At 59.7% G+C, this 23,390-nt stretch overlaps 1 protein-coding gene across 1 annotated transcript; it reads right to left on the bottom strand.

The window, feature by feature from the left end:
• Nucleotides 1-1,864: 1,864 nt before the first annotated feature.
• On the bottom strand, nucleotides 1,865-20,048 carry MDFI (MyoD family inhibitor). The gene is made up of 4 exons (XM_055728416.1): nucleotides 19,803-20,048; nucleotides 7,798-7,992; nucleotides 3,636-3,890; nucleotides 1,865-3,154 (listed from the first exon to the last, which is right to left on the bottom strand). The coding sequence occupies exons 1-4, from the start codon at nucleotides 19,870-19,872 to the stop codon at nucleotides 2,898-2,900; spliced, it is 777 nt and encodes a 258-aa protein (XP_055584391.1). The 5' UTR covers nucleotides 19,873-20,048; the 3' UTR covers nucleotides 1,865-2,897.
• Nucleotides 20,049-23,390: the final 3,342 nt, after the last annotated feature.

The raw sequence follows: 23,390 nt of genomic DNA, 5'->3' as shown, positions 1-23,390 counted from the left end.
GAACTTTGCTTTTCAAGCCCTTTCCAGGGACTCGAGTTGCTCCGATCTGCCATTCCCACATCCCAGAACTGTCCCTGTGATTTCCAGGAGTACCTGGGATGTAAGCAGAGCAGTCAGCACTGCTCAGGGCAGCGAATGTCCCTCAGGCTTGGGGTAGGGGCTGAAAAAAGTCTGCCCTTGCCCCTTCCAACACCCAGCCCTGAACAGCCAGCGGAGGAAGCCGGATCTCTGAGGGTGGGTTTGCAGCACATCACTGCAGGGTTGAGCTGTGCTTTTGGGTAGCTCTGCACTGGCAACTGCTATTTTATTTGCGTTTTTTTCGAAGGCAGCCATCATTAAAGTACATTCGTAGGCGTGAGTATCACATACATCCAGCAGTACATCACGCTGCACGAAAGAGCCCAGCTCTGCTCCCCACGTCCCCAGTCAGCCTTGCTCATGAGTTTCAAGCTGCGGTGGGTGGACAGGGGACCTGGACCCTTGGGAGCAGCGTTAAAAGGAAATGGGATGCTGGAGCAAAGGTAGGGAGCAGGTGGGGGTGCAGCTGGGTGCGTGACACCCCCTTCCTATGCCCTAGAGACACAAGCACGTATGGCACGGCCAGCCCACCCAGCCCTCCTGTGCTGGGGGAATCTGTTCTCCATTAATCAACTCCAGCAGCGCTCGCGGCTGGTGGGGAGAGCAGCCCTGCCAGCTCCAAACCTCCCTAATTAGCACCACAAGTGAGGCCAGGCTGGGGAAGGCCAACGTGTCCATCCCTCCTTGCCAAGGATGCAAACTGTTTGGAGCCGAGCCTCAGCCAGAGCCCATGGAAAAGCTCCCACTGACCCTGCAAGCGCCGGATGGGGCCCCAGTCCCATCCATCCCGGGGTGGGCAGCTATGTGCATCCCACCCCCCTGGCCCCCCGCTCTGGGACTCAGCCCAGGCAGCCGTGCCAGAGGGCTATAAGCCCCAATCCACCACCCTGAGTCCTCCCTGCCGTGCATGGGGTGGAGGAAGGCTTCCTGCACCATCCTCTTCCCCTCCATGCACTTGCACCGCACTGGGCTCCCACCGCCTTTAGCTCACCACTAAAAATAGGTTTCATGGCTGAGCGGCTGCGCTGGAGGGCAGGCAGCCCAGATCCCAAACCAGCCTGTGTCACCGTGACCAACTGACCCATTTGGCCTCGATTTTTAAGTAATTTTTCCCTCCTCATTCAACTTCAGCCCAGCAGAAGCCTTGCTGGGATGGCTGAGCCCCCCGAGGGGCAGCGAGACTCCGGTGGGGAGCCATGGTCCCTTACCTGCATGGCATGGCACGGCTGGTGGTCCCATGGCAGGGCTGGGAGGTGGCAACAGGAGCACCCAGGCCACCCAGATTCCAAGGGTTGCCAGCCTCCAAGGCCACCCAGATTCCAAGGGTGGCCAGCTGCCACTGCCTCACACCAACCCTGGGCAGCCACTGGTCACCCCAGCCCTGCAGCTGGGAATCTGCATCAGTTCCTTCCTCCTTTAGGGATGCTGTGCCCCTGGAGCAGATGAAGCAGCTCGGTCGTGCTGCAGGGCAGACCCCCCGGAGGAGCAGGGGATGGTGGGGCAGCAGGGCCAGGGTTTGTGCAGGGCAGGGAGCTGGCGCCAGGCTGCGGCACACCAGAACCTCGACCTGTTCCCCAGAGCAAAGGACAAGGAATCCTCCTGCATTTCCCCTCCCAGCACCAGGACCAAAGCAGGAGCACCCTGGGGCTGCCACTGAGCTGTCCCATGTCCCCAAGGCCAAAGGAGCGTTGCAACCTCTGTGCCAGCCCTGCCCCCCCCCCCCGTGCCTGCAGCTGGGAGCAGGATGGGGTGCAGGTACAGGGATGGGGGACACGGTGTGGCTGTGAGCAGCTGTCCCCTGGGAGTGCCCTGCGGAGCACATGATGGGGCAGCCATTGGTCAGAAATGAAGAAAGACCTTTATTTACAGTTAACAAACGAAAAGGACAAAAAAATAAAATACCATGACACTTCCCCCCACTTCTCCCCAGCCCTTTGAGGGGGTGTTTTCCACCCCCACCCAGCCCTGTCCCTGGGCTGGCAGGATGGGGCCAACAACTGCTGGGGGTCATTTGGCACCAAACAAACCCTGCCCCACCACTCCCCTGGGACACACCGGGGTGGGTAACAGCTTGGCACAGCTCCGGGGTCTCCCCGAACCCCGGCTGCCCTGGCCCCCAGCCGCAACCCTGCTGCAGGGACCGGTGAAGAAGATTCTTCCCAGCTGGTGAAACTGGGAAGGGAGCAGGCTGTGTGTATTGCACTCGGCTGCCGAACTCAGCACTGAGGAGGGGCAGGGGCTGGCAGGATGCATCCCACAGCACGGGGCTCCGCAGCCTGGCAGAAGGCTTTGGCATCTCCCGGTGGCCGGTGGGCTCCGGGCAGGGGGCAAGGCTCTGCGCTGCACCCAGCCCTGGAGGTGTCCTGTGATGCTCTGTGCCACCCCACGTAAACCAGAGCGATGCACCCGGAGCCCTGTCCTGGGGCAGCACGGTGGCAGCAGGACAGGCTGTCCCCAAAGCTGGGACCCTGGGGTGGCACCTGGGGGCTCTGCGGGATGCTCCTGCTCTCGGCTCAGGTGGCAGGAGGCTCCCGCGATCCTCAGCGAACCGGCCCGGTGCAGGGAAGAGGTAGAGCGTGAGGGGATGCTGGCTGCCCCCGGAGCCCCCGTGGCCCTACGGGTTCACCCCTCCCCAGGCAGGACCCAAGCCTGGCTCACCAGCTCCCAGGATGAGGTTCCAAAGGGGGATATCGCTCTCCTTCGCCAGGCTCCATTGTTCGGTGTTTCACGCCAGCTCAGGGACCGGCTGGACCCTTGGCCACTGTGGGAGAGCCTGGGGGGTCCCACTCCTGGTCCCCTCCCCCGTCAAGTGCGGCCCCTCAGGAGGAGAAGCAGAGCCCGCAGCACTCCATGCAGATCTCCAGGCAGTCGGCCGACTCGCAGCAGGCATCGATGATGCCGCAGTCCATGTCGCAGGGCAGGTCGCAGTCCGCGCACTCGCCCGAGTTGCAGCAGCAGCAGCAGATGCAGGAGTCCTCGGAGGTGCAGGAGCCGCAGGTGGCACAGTCCAGCACGATGTTGCAGAGGGTCAGGAACTCACAGAAGAGGCAGGAGAGGATGCAGTGGACACAACAGTCTGTGGAGGAACAGAGAGTGGGCAGGAAGGATACGTCTGGCTGGGGGAGACAGCAACCGGCGGATGGATGCTCAGCCCCATAAAGGTGGGAATTCTCCCTCAGGAATTAATGGAAGGGATGGGAAGAGGGGCTGGGAGCCAGGCATGGCTCCAGCAGCCTCCCTCAACACCCAGGGCCATGCCCAGCTGCCCAAGACATGCCCAGACCCCAAGAGAGACCCATTCTGGAGGACATGAGATGACCCCACTCAGCACCCCCCCTGCAGAAGGCCGCCACGAGGGGAGCTCAGCTGGTACCCAGGTCCGGGAGTCCAGGTGGGCTGGAAAGATGCTACATGACAGACCCCAAAAGGTGTGGGGCCGGAGGAGAGCTGGCACCCAGGTCCAGGGGGGGGGCCCTTCCTGGCTGGAAGGATGCTACATGACAGACCCCAAGGGGTGTGGGGCTGGAGGAGAATGACTAGAAAGGGAGAGCCCGTACCTTCTTGTGCCTCGATAGGGATGTGGGAAGAAGCCGACTTGGAGCTGCCCTTGCTCTTCTTGCTGCTCTGGCTGTTGATGGAGTGGTGTGACTGCAGCTTTCGGTGAGGCTTCTGGGTGCTGGGGAGGGGGCGGAAGACCCCGTTCCCCGCCTCCCCGTTGGCACCGCCTGGATCCGGCCCCCGCCCAGCACCGTTCTGCAGCAGGTGGGTGCAGGGGCTGGGGGGCTGTGGGGCTGCTCGCACCTGGGGCTGGCCTGGGGGGGAGGAACAGCATGTTATCCCCCCAAGCCCACCCTGCAGTGCTCTGCTGGGGAAGAAACACATCCCAGGTTCCCTGCCACCGCATGGGAACTGCATCCCCAGCCTCGTGGCTGGGAAGACGTGATGCCAACAGATGCATGGTCCAAGAGGATGGAGAAGAAGAGATGGCTGGAGGGAAGGAGACGGAGGCTCCAGAGAGAGGAAGGGATGAAAAAAGAGCAAGAAACAATGTTGTGAAGGACACGCTGCCAAAACCCAGTAGAGGACCTGGAGAAGGAGGTCTCCTGGGGTCTCACTGCTGCCAGCACAGGCACAAGGGATGCAGCCACTGAGGCTGAGCAGAGGCACGGTGAGGCACGCTCGCCTTGGGCCAAGTGGGGAAGAGAAGAGCCTGTGGCTGCTTCCAGCTAAAAGTCACCCCATGGATGGCCAAACCACCATCCCATGAGCCCCGGGCACGGTGCTGCCAGACGGAGCTGCTGGCTGTCCCCATCGCTCTCCATACAGCCAGAGAAGATGAAGCGCCACCGAAGAGCTGGGCTGCTCATCTTCCCAGGCCACTTAATTAAAGGCCTCCCCAGCCTCTGGCTGAACTTCTCTGCAGGAGGAGGAAAATAACTATCTGCTCTGTCTGCGCCTCCCTCGCACGCTGCAGCCGTGTGAGAGGCCGGCAGCCCCGCGCCCTGCCGGGATGCTCCCGGAGCCAGCGCCATGGCTCAGCCCCTCACTCCTGCTCAGCACCGCGTCCCCACGCTGCCGTCCTTCTCCCCATGTCCGTGCGCTGGGGGAGAGGGCTGGGAACCCACCACAAGGGAGGGGGTTCGAGCGTCCATTCCCCTCCCCCCGGCAGCAACGGCGATTGAAGCCACAAATAAAATCCCGCCCGATGGTGCTTTGGCCAAATTTTGCTTTTCCTTTCCCGCGGCGGTAAACAAGGGATGATTCAGGCGAGAGGCTCGAGGGCAAAGGCACCTCCAGCCGCCGGGAACAGGAGCTGCTTTCTCTGGGCACGGCGGACCCACGGGGTGGAGGGGGCACAGACGGCCCCTGTCCTGCATCTGCCCTCGCCAGCGAAAAAAAAATAGATGGAGGTTAAAAAACCACAAGCACATGGATCCAGCATCCGGCTCTGCCAGACTGAGCCGGGCTCAGGCTGGGAATGAAGGTTCAACTGGGTGCGATGTTGCATCTTTGATACGTGCTGGGAAGAGAACTCAAAATAACTGGAGCTGGGCAGGCTGGAGGCAGGAGGGGTGGGAGAAGGGCAGAAAGAAGAAAGGAAAACAGGTCTTGGATAAAATGGGATGTGTGTCCCCCCTGGGTTTGGCTCCCCAAAAAAACCCTCCTGGGGTGTTGGCTTCCCATGCACCCTTCTCCAGTGCCCTGGACCTGCCACACTGAGGTGGCACCAAGTGGCACTGAGCCGGAGGGTGACCATGGTGCCCAGGGCTACCCAGAGCCCAGTGACCCGCACCGCAGCCTGGCTGGCCGTGTCTGACCCTGCAGCTTCGAGTTCTGGCTTTCTCCAAGGGTTTGCAGCAGCATGCAACGCGCTCGCTTTGGCATTCTCCATTTCACTGCATTCCTCAGATTAAACTGTTTGTAAATCAAAATCACGCTCTGGCTCCAGCGAGTGGCAGCGAAAGGCAGCCAGTAATCCCCCTCTCTAAGTCAGGAAAAATCGCTTCCATTTTTTAAGAGAGCTTTCAACTCACAGAGGCCCAAAGCTCTTCTAAAAGATAAATCTTGAACCCAAGGCTTAGGGGGAGCAGTGTGTAACACTCCATAGTAACACAAGTGCTGGGATGGGAGCAGGGGGCACCAGCCCACCCAATGGCCCCCACCACATCTATCCACCAGCACTGGGGTGGGACACCAGGGCTCTGGGGGAAAGCGCCTGCCTTTGGCTTGTCAACGACTGAAAAACCTCCTGGATGTTCACTTTGTGTTTCACAGCCGCGACGATGCTCCCCCGCACAGCTGCGGTGCTGGCTCAGCTCAGGTTCCCCCACGGCAGCATCACAGGGGCTCGGCGGACTGATGCCCAGACGGCAACAGTCCTCACCCTGCTGTGACCCCCCCGCGGCCATCAGCTCTGCCCAATCTTCCCGAGCTGCTAACAGGGCTTGGACAAACTGGAACACTGCGGTTGCATGAGCGGAGTCTGCTGCTCTGGCCTGAAACTCAACACCCAGAGCCCCAAACCCGCAATCCCCACTTTGGTTGCTCCCCAAACTGCCAGAGGACAGATTTATTTAAGAACCATGGCAGGCTTTAACCAGCAGCGCCGCGCCTCGGGGTGGGGGGCTGATCCTGGCATCGCTGGCAAAGGACACAACCCTACACCCCACAGCCGCTTGCTGCCCAGTTCCTCCTGACCGGATTGGCATGAAAATGCCACCATCACCCTCTTCACCTCCCATGGGGGGAGCCTACCTGTGCTCCCCAGGTACTGCTGAAGGGGGGAATTTGCCCCCCACAAGCAATGGTGACCCCCCGCTAACAGCCGCAGCGGGATGCACTGAGGAGCAGGCTGCAAAGCGAAGGATGCCAAAGGCAACGCTGCGCAGGGAGCTGAACCTCATTTCCCACGGAGGAGAGGGGAAGGAGGGGGTTCCCAGCACCCAGCACCCAGGCAAGCCCAGATGCCGGTGGCCACGTTCCTTCCAGCCTCGGGGCCCACGGGGCAGCTGCCCCAGGGGGGTGGGCTGGGGAGGGGTCTGCGTGGGGCCGCGCCATGCAGGGTGCAGCAGGCTGCAGCGTGACTCAGAGGTGCAGAATGTCTGTGGGCAGCCAGCCCAGCTCCCAGATGCTTTTTGCAAGGGCTCGAGCTCTGCTCGAGGAAACGTGCGCTCTCCTCGCTCCACGTACACCGTCAGGAGCGCCCGGATTCTGCCATCCCCTCCCCTTCCCACCCTGCCTGCCCGCTCTTCGAAGTTTGCAACCTCGTTCCCACCCTCCCTCTCCCCGCTGGGATGCATCCATCCACTTTACACCCCTTGGAAGGGAAAGCTGCACGCTCGCATCCAACAAAAGGGGAACGGCTGTGTGCGTAAGGGGCAGCCCGGGAGCGAAACCCTCGGATCCAGGCTGGGGGCCAGGGAAGGATGGACGGCGTGACTCCAGGAGAGCCTGGCCCCTGGTCTCCTTCGTCTGCCAGCTCTGCTCTCCCGCCCCTGCAATGGGAAAGGGAGCAAGGGCACCCCAGCCCCCACCCCGGCATTTCTCACGGCGGGGGGACCGGCAGGTCTGCAGCAGCAGGAACGGGGAGGTGCTGCTGGCTCCACCACTGCCTCCAGCCAAACCAGATCCTCAGCGCAGCCAGCCCAGCCCGTCCCCTGCTCGTTCAGGCTTCGCACCAGCCTCACCCTTGCCCTGGATATGCCAAGGCAAGAGCTGTCCCAGCAGGAGGCATCTCCCTTTGCTCCAGCAAAGGGCTGCTGCACTCCCCTCCTGCGGCTGCAGCCACCGAGCCCATTCGGCTGGGGGCTCTTCTCTCTCCCGCTGTGGCTTTGGGGGATGCTCCATACCGCAGCCAGCTACTTCCCACAGGGTCCGGTCCCTCTTCCCACCATGGCATCCCAGCAGGACCCCAACAAGACCCAGAGCTCCTCCAGCTGCCCACCCTCCTCCGCCTCTGCCTCCGGCTGGTCCCAAGGATGAGGGCAGCGAGAGGCATCACGGCACTGCTGGATGCCGCCCTTCACTTTCCCCAGCTCCCAGTGACTCACGATCAGCTAAAACCTTTTGCTTTGATGTGGAGAAGAGCAGAGCAGGGAGGAGATGGCTTCCCACCACAGCTGCCTGCCTTTTTAATGAGCCCTGTTGACTGATTAGATGGCAGCAGCCCAAAGCACGGGCACCTGGAGGTGTCAGACCCTCACGGGGAGAAACACTCACATGTCACAGCTTCGGGAGCGCCTGCAAGCTCGGCCCGGGGGCCTTTCGTCAGGACTTTTTGGGACTCATCATCTTCCAGGGGTTTCTCCTTCTTCAGGGCGGCGGGGCCAGCAGCGGGGCGGCTGGGCGGCCGGGGCTCTGTGGCCGGTGACGCTGGCGTCTGCCTGGGCAAAGGGCGCGAGGTCTCACCTGCCTCTGCAAGAGAAACGGGGTCGGAGCTGAGCACCCCAGGGTGCACGGCACTGTGGGCAGAGACCCCAGCCACCCAAACCCACCACAACTGCAGCGTGTCCGCAGCTGCTGCAATGGCACCAGTCAGTGCTTTGGGACTTTGATTTCAGGCAGGAGCCAAATCCAGCTGCGCCTGTTGCTCCTGCAGCCAGGAGCACGCAGCGGGGGGAAGAGCTGGAGCACTGGCGAGGGATCTGGGGCTGCTCGAGATCAGCATCGGGGCTGCAACGCTCTGCAGCTGCTCACCCCACTGCAATGCCAGTGGTTCAGCAGTACCCTCCCAAAAACCTTCCCGAGGTCCCACATTCCTGCTCTAAAAAGCCAGGGGATCTGGTTACACTCAGCAGTTCAAGCTGGATTTTTCATCTCCCCTTCCCATGAAAGGGCCACTGTCTTCCTTGCGGAAGCCGGCTACCACCTCCCCTCGTGTTCCTGCTTGCCCTGGGACAGGAGCATCCCCCTGCGGGACCCCCTGGGCAAGCAAAACCCAGAACAAGAGATGTGTTATGCCTGTGGGGATAAACCCCACCGCCACACACCCCCTGCAGAAACCCAGCGAGGAGAAGGTACAACCACCTCCCCCCGAGCCAGCGCTGTGGGCTGTGGGCTGTCGCCCCTCCCCATGGTGGGATGCTGGGGGCTGCTCGGTGCGATGCTGCACTGCCCCCACCCCCCACGAGCCCCCTCCTCGCCGCCCCATCCCTCTCCCCAGCACTCGGAATAGCAACCGCTTGCACAACAGGGGTTGGACCACACTTTATATAAAACTAAATTATAGCTTGGGCAAAGGGAGGGAGACCAAAGACCCATAATTTCCCTGGCTATAACAAGAGGTCCTACACGCAGGCAGGCAAGGGCGGGTGGGGGGAAGAGAGCCCTTGGACACTTCATTATACTCAATATAACAAGAGGTCCTACAAGCAGGAGCCGGGGAGGAAGGCAGGCAGACCTCACACGGATAATTATAGGGACTAAAACAAGAGGCCCTACAAGGGAGGCGGAGGGCCCCATCCACACCCCAGGGTCGGCAGGAGCCTGGCCATGCTGCAAAGGCATTGCAAAAAGCCTGGAGCGATGCTTGCTCAGCTCCCTGCTCCGCTCCGCCCAGCGTGCTCATCCACCTGCCTCAGTTTCCCCGCGGGACCTCTCTGCCCTCCGCAGGATGCTGATCCAGCCGGGGGAATGGGAGCTCCTGTGGCGGGGTTTGCTGGGAAGGAAAACTCATCCCGATGCAGAGCCCTGCTTGCAGCTCTCCCCGGTGTGGCGACTGAGGCTCAACCAAGGGAAATCCAGCTGCTCTGGCTGAATTTTGCACAGCAATGTTACCTCCAAATGCCAAGCGGAATGGGAGTACACGAGCCCCAGAAAGGAGAAAACTCGTTCCCATGTCCCTGGAAAGCCCAGGGCAAAAAAGAGAGGAGAAGAAAGCAAGCTGTCATCTACCTATAGGTGTTTGCACATAGGCGTGGTGTACAGGTGAATAATAACCACAGGTTGCTGCATCCATGTCCTCTGTCATGTCCCAACCTGGACCAGCCTGAGTCAGACCTGCGGCGATTAGTCAGCACCTGATCTAAAGCCTTTCAAAGCCAGACATGAAAACCCCGATGGCTGAGGAGCTCTGGATGAAGCCCTGAGCCAGAGGCACCTGGTGCAGAGCATGAAGGGTGAAGCTCCCGCGTGGTCCCCGGGGATGGGATCTGAGCCGCTGGGCATCAGCACAGCCGGAGAGCTGCTCCGGCTTCTGCCATGAGATGCCTGGAGTGCGCTCAGGGCTTAAAAGCCAAATCAAGACCAAAGTCTGGGGTTCCCCAGAGCAGTTCCATCACCGTCAGATCCCTTGCCCTGCTCTCACCCCCCAGGTCAGTGCTCCCCTCTGCAGGGAGCAATTCACACTGGTAAAAGGAGCTGGAAAATCAGGTGCTGCAGTGGGAGAAGGGCTGGCAGCTGCTGTGTGCACGGGCAGAGCTCCAGCTGGTCCCTGCTTCTGCCTTAGCCACCCTGCGCTGCCTCCATCATGTTCCTTGCCCCTCCGTGCCTGTTCCCAAGGGGCTGAGGATACGGATGGTCTGTTTAGACCCCGAGCTCTGCGAGAAAGCAGCGGCACCGGGCCGTGCGGATGGCAAGCGTGCTGGTCCACCGATGGCTGAGACAAGGCTCGTTTTTGCCGTGTCCACTTCACACATATAATTACCCTGCACAACAAGAGGTCTCACACGCAACCACAGCGATGCAGGGAGGAAGATGGCAATTAAATTAACTCCCACTGGAACAAGCTGGCCAGAAGAGAGGCAAAAATAGACAGGAAAGACATCTGGGTAAGCTGGTCCTTCCCTGCCTTATACAGCCTGGCTTTCCTGTTGCTGCATGTCCATGGGGAGCACACAGATGGTGCTGACCCCAGGCGCATGGCATCCCCTGGGAATGAGATGGGAGAAGGGCTGTTTGCTCTCCTGGTCCTGATCCGGGGGTAGGGCTGGGGGCAGCCAGACACGTGTGGGCTCAGCACAAACCCCGCAGGCTTCTGCCCCACAGTGCCCTGCCTGCACCGCCACTTTGCTGGGACTGGGCACTTCCCAGGCACCTTCCAACCCACCGGGAAACGCAGTGGGAATGCACAGGGAAATGCTCAAGCACTGGGTGTGCATGAGCACGGCAGCTTTCAAACAAGCCTGGCAAAACGCACCCAAAGGAGAGGCATCACCCCTGATGGCGCAGGGAGAGATGGACAGAGAGACCCCAGCACTGGCACAGCCGTTGGGATACGGGCTCATCCTGCAGCTGCCTGGCTCCCCTTCCTCCTTTAAATGCCACCCCCCTGACCCCTGTCCACAGGGGGGCTCACAGTGCTCTGTCTGGCACTGCCGGGCACCTCTCATGGACCAGGACGAGCTCTGCAGGGGTCCCGTGTAGATAATCCCCTGCCCCTCAGCTTCGTGCCCTCATCACACTTATAAACACTTGTTTTGGGGCACAAAACCCCTGAGAAAAGGGTTCCTGCTCCCCAAACCACAATAAGCTGAGCAGAGAGGGTGAGTGGGGAAAGAGGCTCCATCCCTTCATCCTTGGGGTCTGCCAGCGGGTCCCCTGGCAAGGCAAAGCCCCCCAGGGTCCCCTCTCCCTGTTGACACCAGGGCACCGACTGGCTTCTTCCCTCCACTGCTATTACCCCGCTGCCGCCAGAACAAGGCCAGGCTTGTCCTAAACCTGTCACGTTTAAAACCAACTACAAGCCCGGGCAAAACGTGGCCCAAACTCTAAGGAGAGCTGTCCCTCGGGATGGGACATCCATCCCCAAACCTGCCTGCACCCCCCCAGCAGCTGCACCCCCAGCCCCTCCTGGCCGGGGTGAACGCTCATCATATGGTGGAGAAACAGCCCGGGATGAGAGTCCAGGTCTCTGCTCCCCATTCTGCACCACCTCTGGTAAAACACGAGGGAGAAATGAAGGGAACGCGGCACGGGGAGAGCGACTCACATGTTTTGTTTATCAGAACAGAGATAATAAAGCACTTAAAAATAATAAGCCAGGCTCCAATAAATCACAGCACTGCCGTAAGGTACGAAAGATTAGGAAAGCCGATAGACATGGAACTGCTTTCTTTGCCTCCTGATGACCAAGCCCGGGAGATGCACGGGGGTCATGTTTTCTGACTTTCTTCCCATTTACAAAGTCCAGACCCACCCGCTGTAAAAGCCCCAAGGCATCAGTAAGCTCCAAAGTCCACCAAGCATCTCAGGAACTGAGAAAAATGGAGGGAGGAGAGGAAAAACGTAAAGAAGCTGGAAGGTTTCATTGGCTTCGAGTATCTTACAATACTCCTGCAAAGTCCAATGTTCCAAACGGTCCCCCCGAAGCACCAGCTGCGGGAAGGACCCGCTTTGCAGGGCCAGTGCCTGCAGGAGCTTCTGGGGAAGCCACGGGCTGTTCTGATTAGGGGAACAATTATTTGTGCTTTGGCCGGGAGGCACACTTTAATTCCTGATGAGCTTGCAGGACTGAGCTAGCCCATCCCCGCAGCGCTGGACAAACAAAAGGAAAGAGCAGCGTGTCAGCAGCTGGTGAGAGCCCTTGGCTGCACGGAGCCGGGATGGGGTAGAGCATCTCCGGCAGCACAAACATGAGCCACACCACAAGCAGCACGGCCACAGCACCTCACGGCTCACAGGGACCTGTGGGTTTCCTTCCCTGCAGCTGGTTGTGGTGCCCAGACCCCCAGCTGGGAAGGCACAGAGGATGTGGGAAGATGGAAAACTGGAGCCATGCTCTTGGGTCAAAGCCACCCAGGTTGTCCCACGGCTCCTGCTCAGCTTTCCTGAGCTGTAGCTTAATTCAGCAGATGATCCATCTGGCTGCTTGGGATCTCTGATTTATCCGCCACTCTTCCATCCCAGTGCCTCTGGCTCAAATGGAAGAAATCTGGTGGCAGGAGAGGGATGGACACCTCACCTGCGTGACCACGTGCCCATCACCGCTGCCCCACACTGACGGGCAGCACGGGAGAAAAAAATGCCTCCAACACAAGCAGCTACAGACAGGCTTGGACTGGCGAGCTCCGAAGCGAATCCCACCTCTTTGGCAGGCAGCGTGCTTGCATTAGGGGCTGTCAACCCGCTGCAAAGGGTAGAAGGGTCTTGACACGTCTGGACCCACACCTGAGCTCTTCTGGACCTGGAGAGCATCCAAACCGAATGCCGTGGGTCGCGACTCCTGCCGATGTGGAGATGCTCAGGAGAGCCCCCCATCCCCCCCTTCCCTCTCCCTTTAATCCCTCAGGAATGGCTGGTCAGGGACGAGATAATGTTGGATGGAGACACAAACAGTGACAAGTCTAGCGAGGCGTTTGCCATTAACAACACACTACCTTGCAGCAATATTTAGTTTGGGAGCTTTCTAATCTGTTTTATGCAGATAAAACGAGTGTGTAATCTCTCTTGGTTTGCCCATACACGCTGCCTGGCCCAATCAGGTGTCTGCCTGACCTATTCAAGGGATATTTTAGAGCTTGATTAAGTGGTTTCAAGTGCAGAAGAGATGGCACTGAAGCAAATCCTTCCAATCCCATGAGCCAGGCTGGAGGAGAGGAAAGCAAAATTCTAGTTTGAAAGTTTGCTCAACTGGGAAAAGTCCGAACAGCTTATTTACATTCAGTCTGAAATTAATGCACTAAAGCATTTTCAGATTCTATGATATTCAGGGAAAGGAAAAGGAGGGCGGGAGGGGAATGAGGAGAAATGCCCAGAGCTCCCAGCACGCCCGGGACAGATCCAGCACAGCTTTGCTTCCCTTGCCCCAGTGTGTCTCTGTTCACCTGGGCAATGCTTTGGATAAACAGGTCAGTTCTGGGACAATGAGGAATCTGGTCCAAAAAATACTGGTTTCTATGAAAAGTTACTTCCTAAATGCAAAAAAGCAAAACAAAGCAAAAAAAACCCACAAAACCCCAAATAGCTTGCCAGCCTGGGAGTTGTTATTATTTGTTATTTATAGCCATTGGGTGGGTAGGAAGCGAGGAATTTCAGGCTGGCCAGACAGGCCAGGACCAGCATCTATCCAGTCCACCTGTGTCCGACCTCGGCCGAAAGCTCGGCCAATGACAAAACCCTGGCGATGACAAAGCCCCGATTCCAGGTGTGGGGCACAAGGTGTCCCTACAAATTCTGTCACCCAAAGGTCCTCACTGACCTGACTGGCTCCTGCAAAGGAGGCACAAACCAGCCCTCATGGAAGAGCTGCTCCTACCCGAGAGCGAGGACAGTAGGGTGGTGGGAATAGCCCTCCAGAAGGGGTTTCAGGGAAGATAAGAAATAAAATCACTGTCATGCCCCTCTGTTACAGCAGCAACGGTGAGGACCTATTCTTTATGCCATAAGAATATATTTAACATAAATGTATTAAGGCAGCATTCAGGACAGCAGCTGCAGGTGCGAGGGAAGCCGTGATCTCTAAGCCTAAGCTGGAGACAAGGGACCAACTTGCCCCAGGAACACAAACCAGACCCAGCAGAGCCAGGTTTCCGCCTCCCAGCTGCCCGGCCAGCCCATCTCCCAGCATCACACCCCGGCTCTGCCAAGTCAAAGCACCTCTAACACCCTAAACGCACCGTGGGGCCAAGAAGTGGAGAAAAATGATGGGGAAAAGCAAAGGGTCAAAGATCCAGCCTGGGGTTAAGTCAACTTCCATTGACTTAGAGGAGCACGGTGCAGGCTAATCCCCCCGCCCTGGTCACCAGAAAGATGCAAAACCCTCCGTGCCATGGGAGCCTGGCATGGAGGAAGGATGCAGGAGATCCTGTGACATCCCAGGTGCCCTTAAGGACAAGCAATTATCCTTGAAGCCTGGAAAGTGGCTAATGCGATGCCTATCAGATCCAAGCAGATTCTGGGAATTACAGAGCAAGGAGCCACACCGCTGTGCTGGGGAAAATTATGGAGAGTCTAATTAAGGACCATGCCAGTACAGTAATTGCATAACCTTACAGGGTTAAACCAGTACAGGTTCTGCCAGGGAAAATTTGTCTCTCTCTAACATGCTAAGAGTCCTTAAAAAAAGTTAATTGAAGAGCAGATAAATGTGAGCTGGTGGACATCATTATTAACAAGAATAATAATTTGCACTTATGCAGCACCTTTCATCCTGAGATCTACCCAGCGCAGGGCCCATCACACATTACCCATATATATTTAACATTCACACAGCTGCAGCTCTAAGCCTTTGTGAGACGGAACCTTATCACTGCTCGACCCAGCAGGGAAACTGAGGCACGTAAAAGGGATTTGCCCGAAGCAACATCCTACGGTGATGGAGCCTAAAAGCTTATAGTCCTGGTGCTCAGCTTGCCGCTGGCGTGCGTGCTCACTGGGCTGGGGTTTCTTTCTAAGCACAGACCCCAAAGTAGCTTTGGAGGAGCTGCAGGGTGGTCCGAAGGGGGCTGGGCACCGCTTGCAGGGCAGCAGCGTGCCTGCTCGCTGCAGGAAGGCGGCGAGGCTGGCCAACGATGAAGCCATCCGGGTGGAGCGAGTCGCTGCTCCTGGAGCCAGCCAGGGGACCCGCTTCTTCCTGGTGGGAAGGCACAGCCACCGTGGGGAACACCGGCAGCTCAGCCCCAGCCCATCACCGAAAGTAGCCAAACTGGGTCAGCACCATCCTGCTCCGGGCATGGCTGCTCGTGCCGGGGACAGGAGCTGGTGCTGGAGCCTCCTGCGCGCCCAGGGGGAGCATCCCAAGAGAGGATGGGAGCGGGCTGGAAGCGCTTCCCAAAGGTACTGCCTGCTCCCTGTCCTGTGGCAGAGCCAGGAATCTATCAGCAGAGCCAGCGGGGGAACTTGCCCCCCCCAGGTCAAACACCGAGCGCAAGGAGGCTGCCAAAGCCCAGCTGAAGATCTGAGATGGGCGAAAGCCGGCATGAGCGTGGTTGCAGCAGGCAAAGCCTGAAGATTGGGATTTGGAGCCAAAAAAATCCCAATACCCCATCCTTGCTACAATGCAATAGCTCATTCCCACCAGTACAACCCCAGTGTGACACCCTGGGGGGAACAAGGGAAGGGGCTGCCAGCACCAGCAGGGACCCAGGCTCCATCCTGCCCCAAATCCCGCTGCCCCGGGAGGCTGCCAGTGCCCATCCTGCAGGAGGCTGCCCAGGGCATGGCCCCAGCAAGGCAGAGCTCTGGGAAATATCAGAAAAACTACAGCAAACGCCCAGCGGACAGCTTGGATTTCTGCAACTAATAGACTCGAGCAGGCGCTTTCCAAGGAAATTCAATAAGGAGCTGGAGAGGGAGCGGGACGCTGGGGCGGCAAGCGGCACAGCCCCGAAGGGCCTGCTTTGTTTTGCTCAAATCCAGAAACATTTGAAAAAAGCCAGCAATCTGCCTTTTTTTTTTTTCGGTCTTTTGGAGTTTTGTTGTTGTTCAAAGAAAAGAAAAAAAAAATGAAGTGTTTTCATGAGCAGATTCATGAGAAACTCTGAAAAAAAACCCAACACCCCAAAGTTAATCTTTTGGTGCAAAAAGTCTTTATCAGGGATAAAAAGAATTTTTTTTTTCTTTCAGGGCTTTTTATTTTGCCTCCTTTGCACTGACAGGATGTCTGCATGCAGATCTGCAACCAGTTGCATTTAAGTCAGTGCTAAGACAGGCAAAGACTTTTTTATTTTGACCTTGGAGGGAGTTGCCTTTGCTTCTGCCTCCCTCCCGGGGCAGGACAGAGCCCCAGTAACGGGTACCCAAGTGATGGCACCAACTCCTGCCCAGCCTCCCCTGCCCCACAATGCTCAGAGCACCCGTGGGTGCTCAGGACCCCGAGCAGGGTGGCAGCATCCTTGTGCAGGCAGCTGGACTCAGGCATTTCGGGCAAAGCTGTAACACAAAACAGCTACAACAGCTTTCCACCTCCTGTTACACCTCGGGGCAAACTCCTTGGGAACAGGCAGAAAGAATTAGAGGGAAAAAAGTGCGTGTGAGCATCCCATCCCTGCCCAGCTCCAGCAAAGAGCCACATTGCTGCGGGCCACGCACGCACGGATGGGGGGACATGGAGGGGGGACGCGGCGGTGGCCCCACGCAGCACATGTCCTGCTGGGAAGGGAAGGAAGGGAGGTGGGAGCAAGCAGAGGCAAACCTGAAGGAAAGGTTTTTCTTCTGGAGATGGATTTGCCTCTGCTTCCCATAAGGGAAGCCCCTCTCCCGCTGTCCCTGCTCTCCCTCCTCTTCCTCCCCATGAAGTAAAACGACAAAAATAATCTCAGCAGCCAAAGGGCTTTCTGGTTTTTCTCCTGTTTTCTGTGAATTCCGTTAAGTAACTATAGCCCACATATTCCACACAGGCAGACCACTGCCTCTTCTCCCCCAGGCTCCTCTGCAAACTACCTCTGGCTATCCCAAGGGTTTGGTTTCCACCAGGTCCGTCTCCAGAGATGACAAGGAACAAACTCTGGGAAACGGGCTTCGTCTCAGGCTGGCAAACAGGACCAAGCATGGCAATGCCAACCCACAACGCACTAACTTGGGCCAAACAACTCCGTTGCCTCAGTTTCCCCAATTTATTCCACAGGCTTGGTGTTACCAGATTAGCTGGTCTAATTTGCAAAGCATCGGAAAGGGAGTGGAGCAAAAAATTCCCAGGCTCCGTGGTGCGTGACAGAGCCCCTGGACGCTGCCCAAGCGGTAACGGCCCTGCACCCAAACGTCACGAGGCCAAACAGGCATGAAAAGCACATCAGGCCCCCTCCATTCATCGCTCACCAAAAAAACCAAAAAAGACGAGACAGACCGAAGTGATGTGAGCAAGAATCCAACGCTCCAGACATGCAACCGGAAAGCTGCTCCCTGCAAGAGGGCAGGGATATTCTCTTGGCGTGAAATTCAGTCCCTGGAGCCTGGGCAGATGGAAAGTGAGGGTGTCCTGGAGACCCCCTTGCCACCCCCCCCACCCCCCCAAACCTAGAAAGGGAGGTCTCAAGGAGGCAAAGCTGGTCCAGCTTTGCTCAGGTTCACCCCATCCAGCCCGTGCCCCCCTCCAAGGAGGAGCTGGGGCAGAGGAGGTGGGTTAGGGGCTGGTTTGGGATGCACCTCGGCTGGGTCCCACCGCTCCTGCTCAGGACACCAGTACAACCAGGAGGATGAATCCTGCTCTACCTACACACCACTCCGGCACAGCCAGCGGCCGGGAATGTGGAAAAGCTACGCGGCCATTTTTTCAGACACATTTAACAGATTGCTAAACTACTTTTTTAAAATAACCCACACTTGACCTTACAGTAGCTAGTGACCTTATAGTAGCTAGTAGCTAGCTCCTCTTAACCCAGGCTGGTGGCAAGCTCCCGTGCAAAAGCTTTTTTGCACTAGGTCCGTGCATGAACAATTCACCGTTTCCCACCTGGAGAGGGAAGGGAATGGAAGGAAATCCAGAGAAACGAGCTCCGCAGAGCCCCTGCAGCTGCCTCAGCCCCGGGACGCGGCTGCAGCACAAAGCAGTGCGAGTTCAGCTGGGAAGCGGAGCCCGCAGCATCCAGCTGGAAAAGCAGGGGGAAGAGAACAAGAGGATGTATTCTCCGAAACTTGGGCCCAGCCATGCTCCGGGCCAAAGCCAACAAGGGGAGAGATCCAGCAGTGCTGAGCTCGGTTCCTGTGCATCCCCATGCCTGGTGCTCCTGCCCGCTCAGCTTGCGGAGCACGCAGGGGTCTGGTCCCGGGATGGATTTGGCCCCTTTTGTGCCTGGCCTGACAGCACGAACAACGAGGTGTTTCACCTCTTGCCATCAGCTTCCTGCTCCGGCATTATTTTTTTTTCCCCTCTCACACATCAGGACTTTTAATAACAGTTTCCACACCTGAACCTTGGTGGGGACCTGGACCGACCACCGTGGGACACCAGTGCAGGTCCTAACGCCCCAGGCAGAGCCACCACACCGCCCCGCCAGGCGAGGGGCTCAGCCCCATGGAAAAAGTGAGGATTCCCCAAACTTTTCCATCCACTCCTCCATGGCCTCATCCTGCCGCCCCCCAGCATCCTGCTGCGAAAGCCCCACAAGCTGCTGCGGAGTGGGGACCCCCAGACCCCCCAGGTTGCAGAACAGCCCCCAGCCCCTCAAACCAGCCCCGGGGTAGGTGGGGGGGGTTTAACCCCTTCAGCTCTGGCTGGCCCCACGCCCCGGCTGCTGCCCTGTGCGCTTGGCTGAGTTACACAAACTGCTGCAAAGTTTGTGCAGCGAAGCTCGGCTGCATCTGCTGCGCTCACATCGCACCCAGCACATGCACAGGGACCCCCCTCGCACCACTGTACAGCACCGTGCACACGCACACACATGCTCAAGCCTTCCTGGACACGCAGCCCCCCCCCGCCAGCCACACACACACTCCACTAAACACCCCCCCCCCCCCCCCCCAAACCGTGCTTACATGCAGCCCCTCGGCACCCACCCACCCACCCCCCATTCCATGCACACGCACCGTCACCAGAGATGCACCCCCCTGCGGGGCACCCCACAGCTGTGCACCCACCCCCCACCCCCAGTTGCCCACCACAAGCCATGCACCCATCCACCCCGAGCCATGCACCCCCCGACGCCAAGTCGTGCACCCCCAAGCCGTAAACCCACCCCCTCCAAGCCGTGCATCCCCCACCCCAAGTCGTACACCCCTGAGCCCACCTCCCCCAAGCCGTGCACCCCATACCCCACAGCCGTGCACCCCCAAGCCGTGTGCTCACCCCCCCGAGCTGTGCACCCCCCACCCCAACTGTGCGCCCCCGAGCCGTGCTCCCACCCCCCCGGCGCCGTGCACTGCCAGCTGTGCAGCCCCTCACCCCAACCACGCACCCCCGAGCTGTGCACACCCCCCCAGCCATGCACCCACACCACTCAAGCTGCGCACCCCCCCGCCGTGCACCCCCTACCCCACACATGCCCCCTCCAAGCCGCGCACCCCTTGCCCAGCTGCGCCCCCCAAGCTGCGCAACTCCCCCATACAGGCACCCCCAGCCGCGCAGCCCCCCATACACCTCCCCCAAACCGAGCACCCCCAGCCGTGCCCCCCCCATATACACCCCCAGCCGCGGACCCCCAGCCGTGCCCCCCATATACACTCCTCCAGCCCCCCCATATACACCCCCCCAGCCGCGTACCCCCAGCCACGCACCCCCCCATGTACAACCCCCAGCCGCGCACCCCATATACACCCCCCCAGCCGCGCACCCCCAGCCGTGCCCCCCCCTTATACACCCCCCCAGCCGCCCCCCCCCAGCCCCGCGCCCCCCCTCTGCAGCCCCCCGGTACCTGGCGGCGGGGCCGGCTCGGCGCGGCGCGGCTCCGGGCGGCTGGGCCGGTGGCTGCCGGGCTGGGACATCGGGGGGCTGCGGCGGGGACGGCGGGGGACGGCGGGGGGCGGCGGGGACCACGGGCTCACTGCCGGCCCCGCCGCGCTCACCTGGGGCCCCGGGGCCGCCGCGCCTCGGCTCAGCCCCGCGCCCGCCCCCGCCGCGCGTACCCCGGCCCCGCCACCCGGAACGGGCCGCTCGGGGGCGCGGGGCTGGGGCTGGGCTTCGGCCGCTTTTTTTTTTTTTTTTTTTTTTGCTTCCCAATTCCTTAAAAAAACAAGATTTACAAAAAAAAAAAAAAAAAAAAAAGCCAAGCTGCGAGAACAAACAAACAAGCAGCCGCGGCCGCAGCGCTCCGCGGAGCGCCGGGGTGGGGGGTGGGGTGGGGGGTTGGAAAAGTTTCTTTTGGGGGCTGGAGCAGAGCCGGGGAGGGGAGAGGCGCAGGGCAGGCAGAGGTTGCTTGGCTCCCAGGGCCAGCCTCGAATTTCTCAGCTTTGCTGCGCTGTCGGCTCGGTGTTGCGCCCCCCCCCCCCCCCCAAAAAAAAAAAAAACAACCAACCACCCCAAAACTGAAGGAGGGGGGTCGTGGGGATTAGTGGGTTTGGGGAACTCCCACCGCCCAGCCTTGCTCGGGACCCCCGGGTGGGTGCTCCAGCCTGTCCGCTCTGTGCCCAGAAACAAGGAGGTGCTTTTGTTCCCAACTGCTGGTGCACCCCAGGGAAACCCTCTGCCCCCGCCTCGCCCCTCCCTGCCTCAGTTTCCCCAACTGGTAAATGAGGTTCGGCTCCTTCAGGGCGACGCCTGGAGGTGCTGGGCTGGGACCCAGGTTCCGAGCAGTAGCAGCACCCCCCAAGCAGGCCAGCCCAGGCTCCGCTGGCTTCGCTCCGGCGCTGTGTCCCTGCCGGATCCCCACGAGGATTCATCCTCGTGCAGAGCCTCATGTAGAACCCGGCGGGACATTTTTCAAAGTTGTTGGTTTTGTGGTTGTTTTTTTTTTTAACCACGCCGCCGTGTTTTCCCGCATTTCAACAGCCCAGCCTCGCCAAGCCTGCAGAGAGGCTGCAATCGCAACCCGGGCTCGGCTGGAGCCACGATGCTGCCAGCGGGAGCCTGGCTCTGGCCCAGCTGGCAGCATGGGGGGCTGCCCCCCCCCCCCCCCCGCCCTCCCCTGTAGCGTAGGGCTGGGGTCACCACGAGCCGCCACTTCCCTCGGTCACCGCTTCCCAGACACGCCGGGGGGCTGGGTGATGGCACAATTTTACGATCTCGAGATGTGGCTCCCAGTTCCCAGAGCAGCGCTGAGCCCATGGGACAGCCCCAGCTGGCTCCCGCATCCCGCTGCTTTCCCGCCTGGTGATGCTGTAATCCTGCTGCCATCGGGGCTGTCCCCTGCGCTGTGGTGTGGCATTTAACGTGGCGAGGGAGAAGGGGAAGGCGCTGAGACGTCACCGCTGTGGCCACATGTAAGGGAACAAGTTGAGAAGGGGGGAAATGAGGCAGCCTGGGGGGTGAAGTGGGACTGGAGGGACCCAGCATGCTCAGGATCTTGCTGAAAGCTCCAGCCTGAAGCCAGGGAGATGGAGAGGATTGTCCAAGGCCTCCAAAAAGGGTCTGCTTTAAAGCCAACTTGTCACTGGCTTGCGAGTATTCCTGCCTGCACCCGACAGTGGCCCTAAGATCCTGCTGCTGGAGCTGCATCCTCCTGAGAGCCAGCCAGCACCATCCTGCCCACCCTGCTGTGTTGGGTGCTGCACATCGCAGTCCCTGCTTGGCAGGTTGGAAAAATAGGGACACTGACACCGCCCGAGCCCCACGTGCTCCCTGCCTGGGCAGTGGTGAGTGCATGGGGAGCATGATGAGGAGCAGGATGGGGTGCAGGACGGGGAGCAGGATGGGGTCCAGCACCATGCGGGGCCATGCACCCTCCTTCCCAGCTGCAATGAGCCTTTCTCTGTGTGTCGTTGTTAATGTGGGTGAAGCATCAACTGAGGCTGTGACGCCCTGTCCCCAGGGAGGCCACTGCAGCACAGGTCACCCCCCCAGGAGCCAGCGGCTGGACCGTTTCCCTCACCTGACACCGCCCCAGCAGGACCCAGCCAGCTTTCCACAAGGCTTCATTAAAGCAGCATCCAAGCGCAGAGCCGGCCGAGCCGGTGACGGCGAGCGGGGCAGCGGGGTGTGCCGGCATGGCCGGCCTCTGAGGCAGCGTCTGTGAGTCACACCGGGAACACGCCAGCCCCACGCACTGCCGCCCCACATTCCTCCCTGTTTACCTGCTCAGACACCCGTGAGCCCGGCTGCACTGGGGCAGACACACCCTCGCTCCTCCTGGGCAGCCCCGTGGTCCCACTGGACAAAGGTGCTCGATGCAAGGATGACCCAGCAACCTTGGGATGCCTTGGACCTGGGGAAGGAGGAGGGCGGCTGCCTGGGTGGGTGATGCTCTGCCTGGGGGAGGATGGAACCAGGAACCTGGGTGCCACGTGCTCGGCTCAGGCCATGAGGCTGCACAGCCAGCTGGGGATTAGCAGCGTTTTTACTCTGTGCTGACAGCTTGGCCTGATAACCCCCACAAAAAAAAAAATAATAAAATTTAGTACTTGGGAAGCTGAGTCACAACTTCGGTGGCCCTAGCTCTGCCCCACTGTGCAGCGCTGGCTTTGGAGGGGGAAAGGGGCTCCTGGGGCTGGCAGAGACCTGGGCACGGTGGGAGCCATGCCGCGCAGGACAGTGCTTTGCAGGGGTTTTGGGGCTGGAGAGCAGCACTTTACCCACAGCAACGCTGGGACCGTAGTGCTGCCTGCCCCGTGGGCCATCCCACCCAGTCTCCCATGCCCTGAGCGGGGACACCCTCGGCTTCAGAGGCACAGCACCGCTCCCCCTCCAAACGCGGGCACTTGCTGTCCTCCTGCCACCTCCTTGCTGCCTCCTCCCATGGGGGTTTCTCTCCTGCTGCGTCCCATGTTCATTCAGAAGCAGGAGGCGAAATCTGGCAAGTCCAAATTTCTTTCTTTTTTTCAGCCTTCCCCGACCTCTCCTTAGCGTGCTGCGTCGCAGGGACAGTTCAGGCATGTCACCGGCAGCATCGGTCACCAGCAGCATCTGGCAGGGCAAGCGGCTCAGCTGGCCCCGCTGCCGCTCTCCCGTGAAGGGCCTTGGAAAAAACCATGCTGCTGCTTTGCATCGCTGGTGCCCAACAGCAACGAACCAGCCTCTGACCCCCTCCCTCGCTGTGGGGCTGCTGGTCCCTGGGCATGGGGGTCCCATGAGGGCTCCAAGCCCTGTCCCTGTACTGGAAAGCTCCAGGGATGGAGGTGGGCAGGAAGGTGTGAATGAGGTCTGTCATGGGGGGGTTACAATTTGCTCGGTGATGCTGAGCACCCAGCACGCTAACAGGAGCGTTTCCCACAAAAAACAAGTATTTCCCCCCTCCACCAAAGCATTGTCCCCTCTAAAAACCTGCCCTTGAGCAGTTTTAGCAGGGTTCTGGGGTGGGCAGGTGAGAAGCTGGGGGTGCCCTGCAGTGTACAAATGAATCCTGCGGTTG

This window comes from Falco cherrug, chromosome 16 (assembly GCF_023634085.1).
Source record: "Falco cherrug isolate bFalChe1 chromosome 16, bFalChe1.pri, whole genome shotgun sequence".
Classification (NCBI taxonomy): domain Eukaryota; kingdom Metazoa; phylum Chordata; class Aves; order Falconiformes; family Falconidae; genus Falco; species Falco cherrug.
This window is presented reverse-complemented; position numbering and strand designations above follow the sequence as displayed.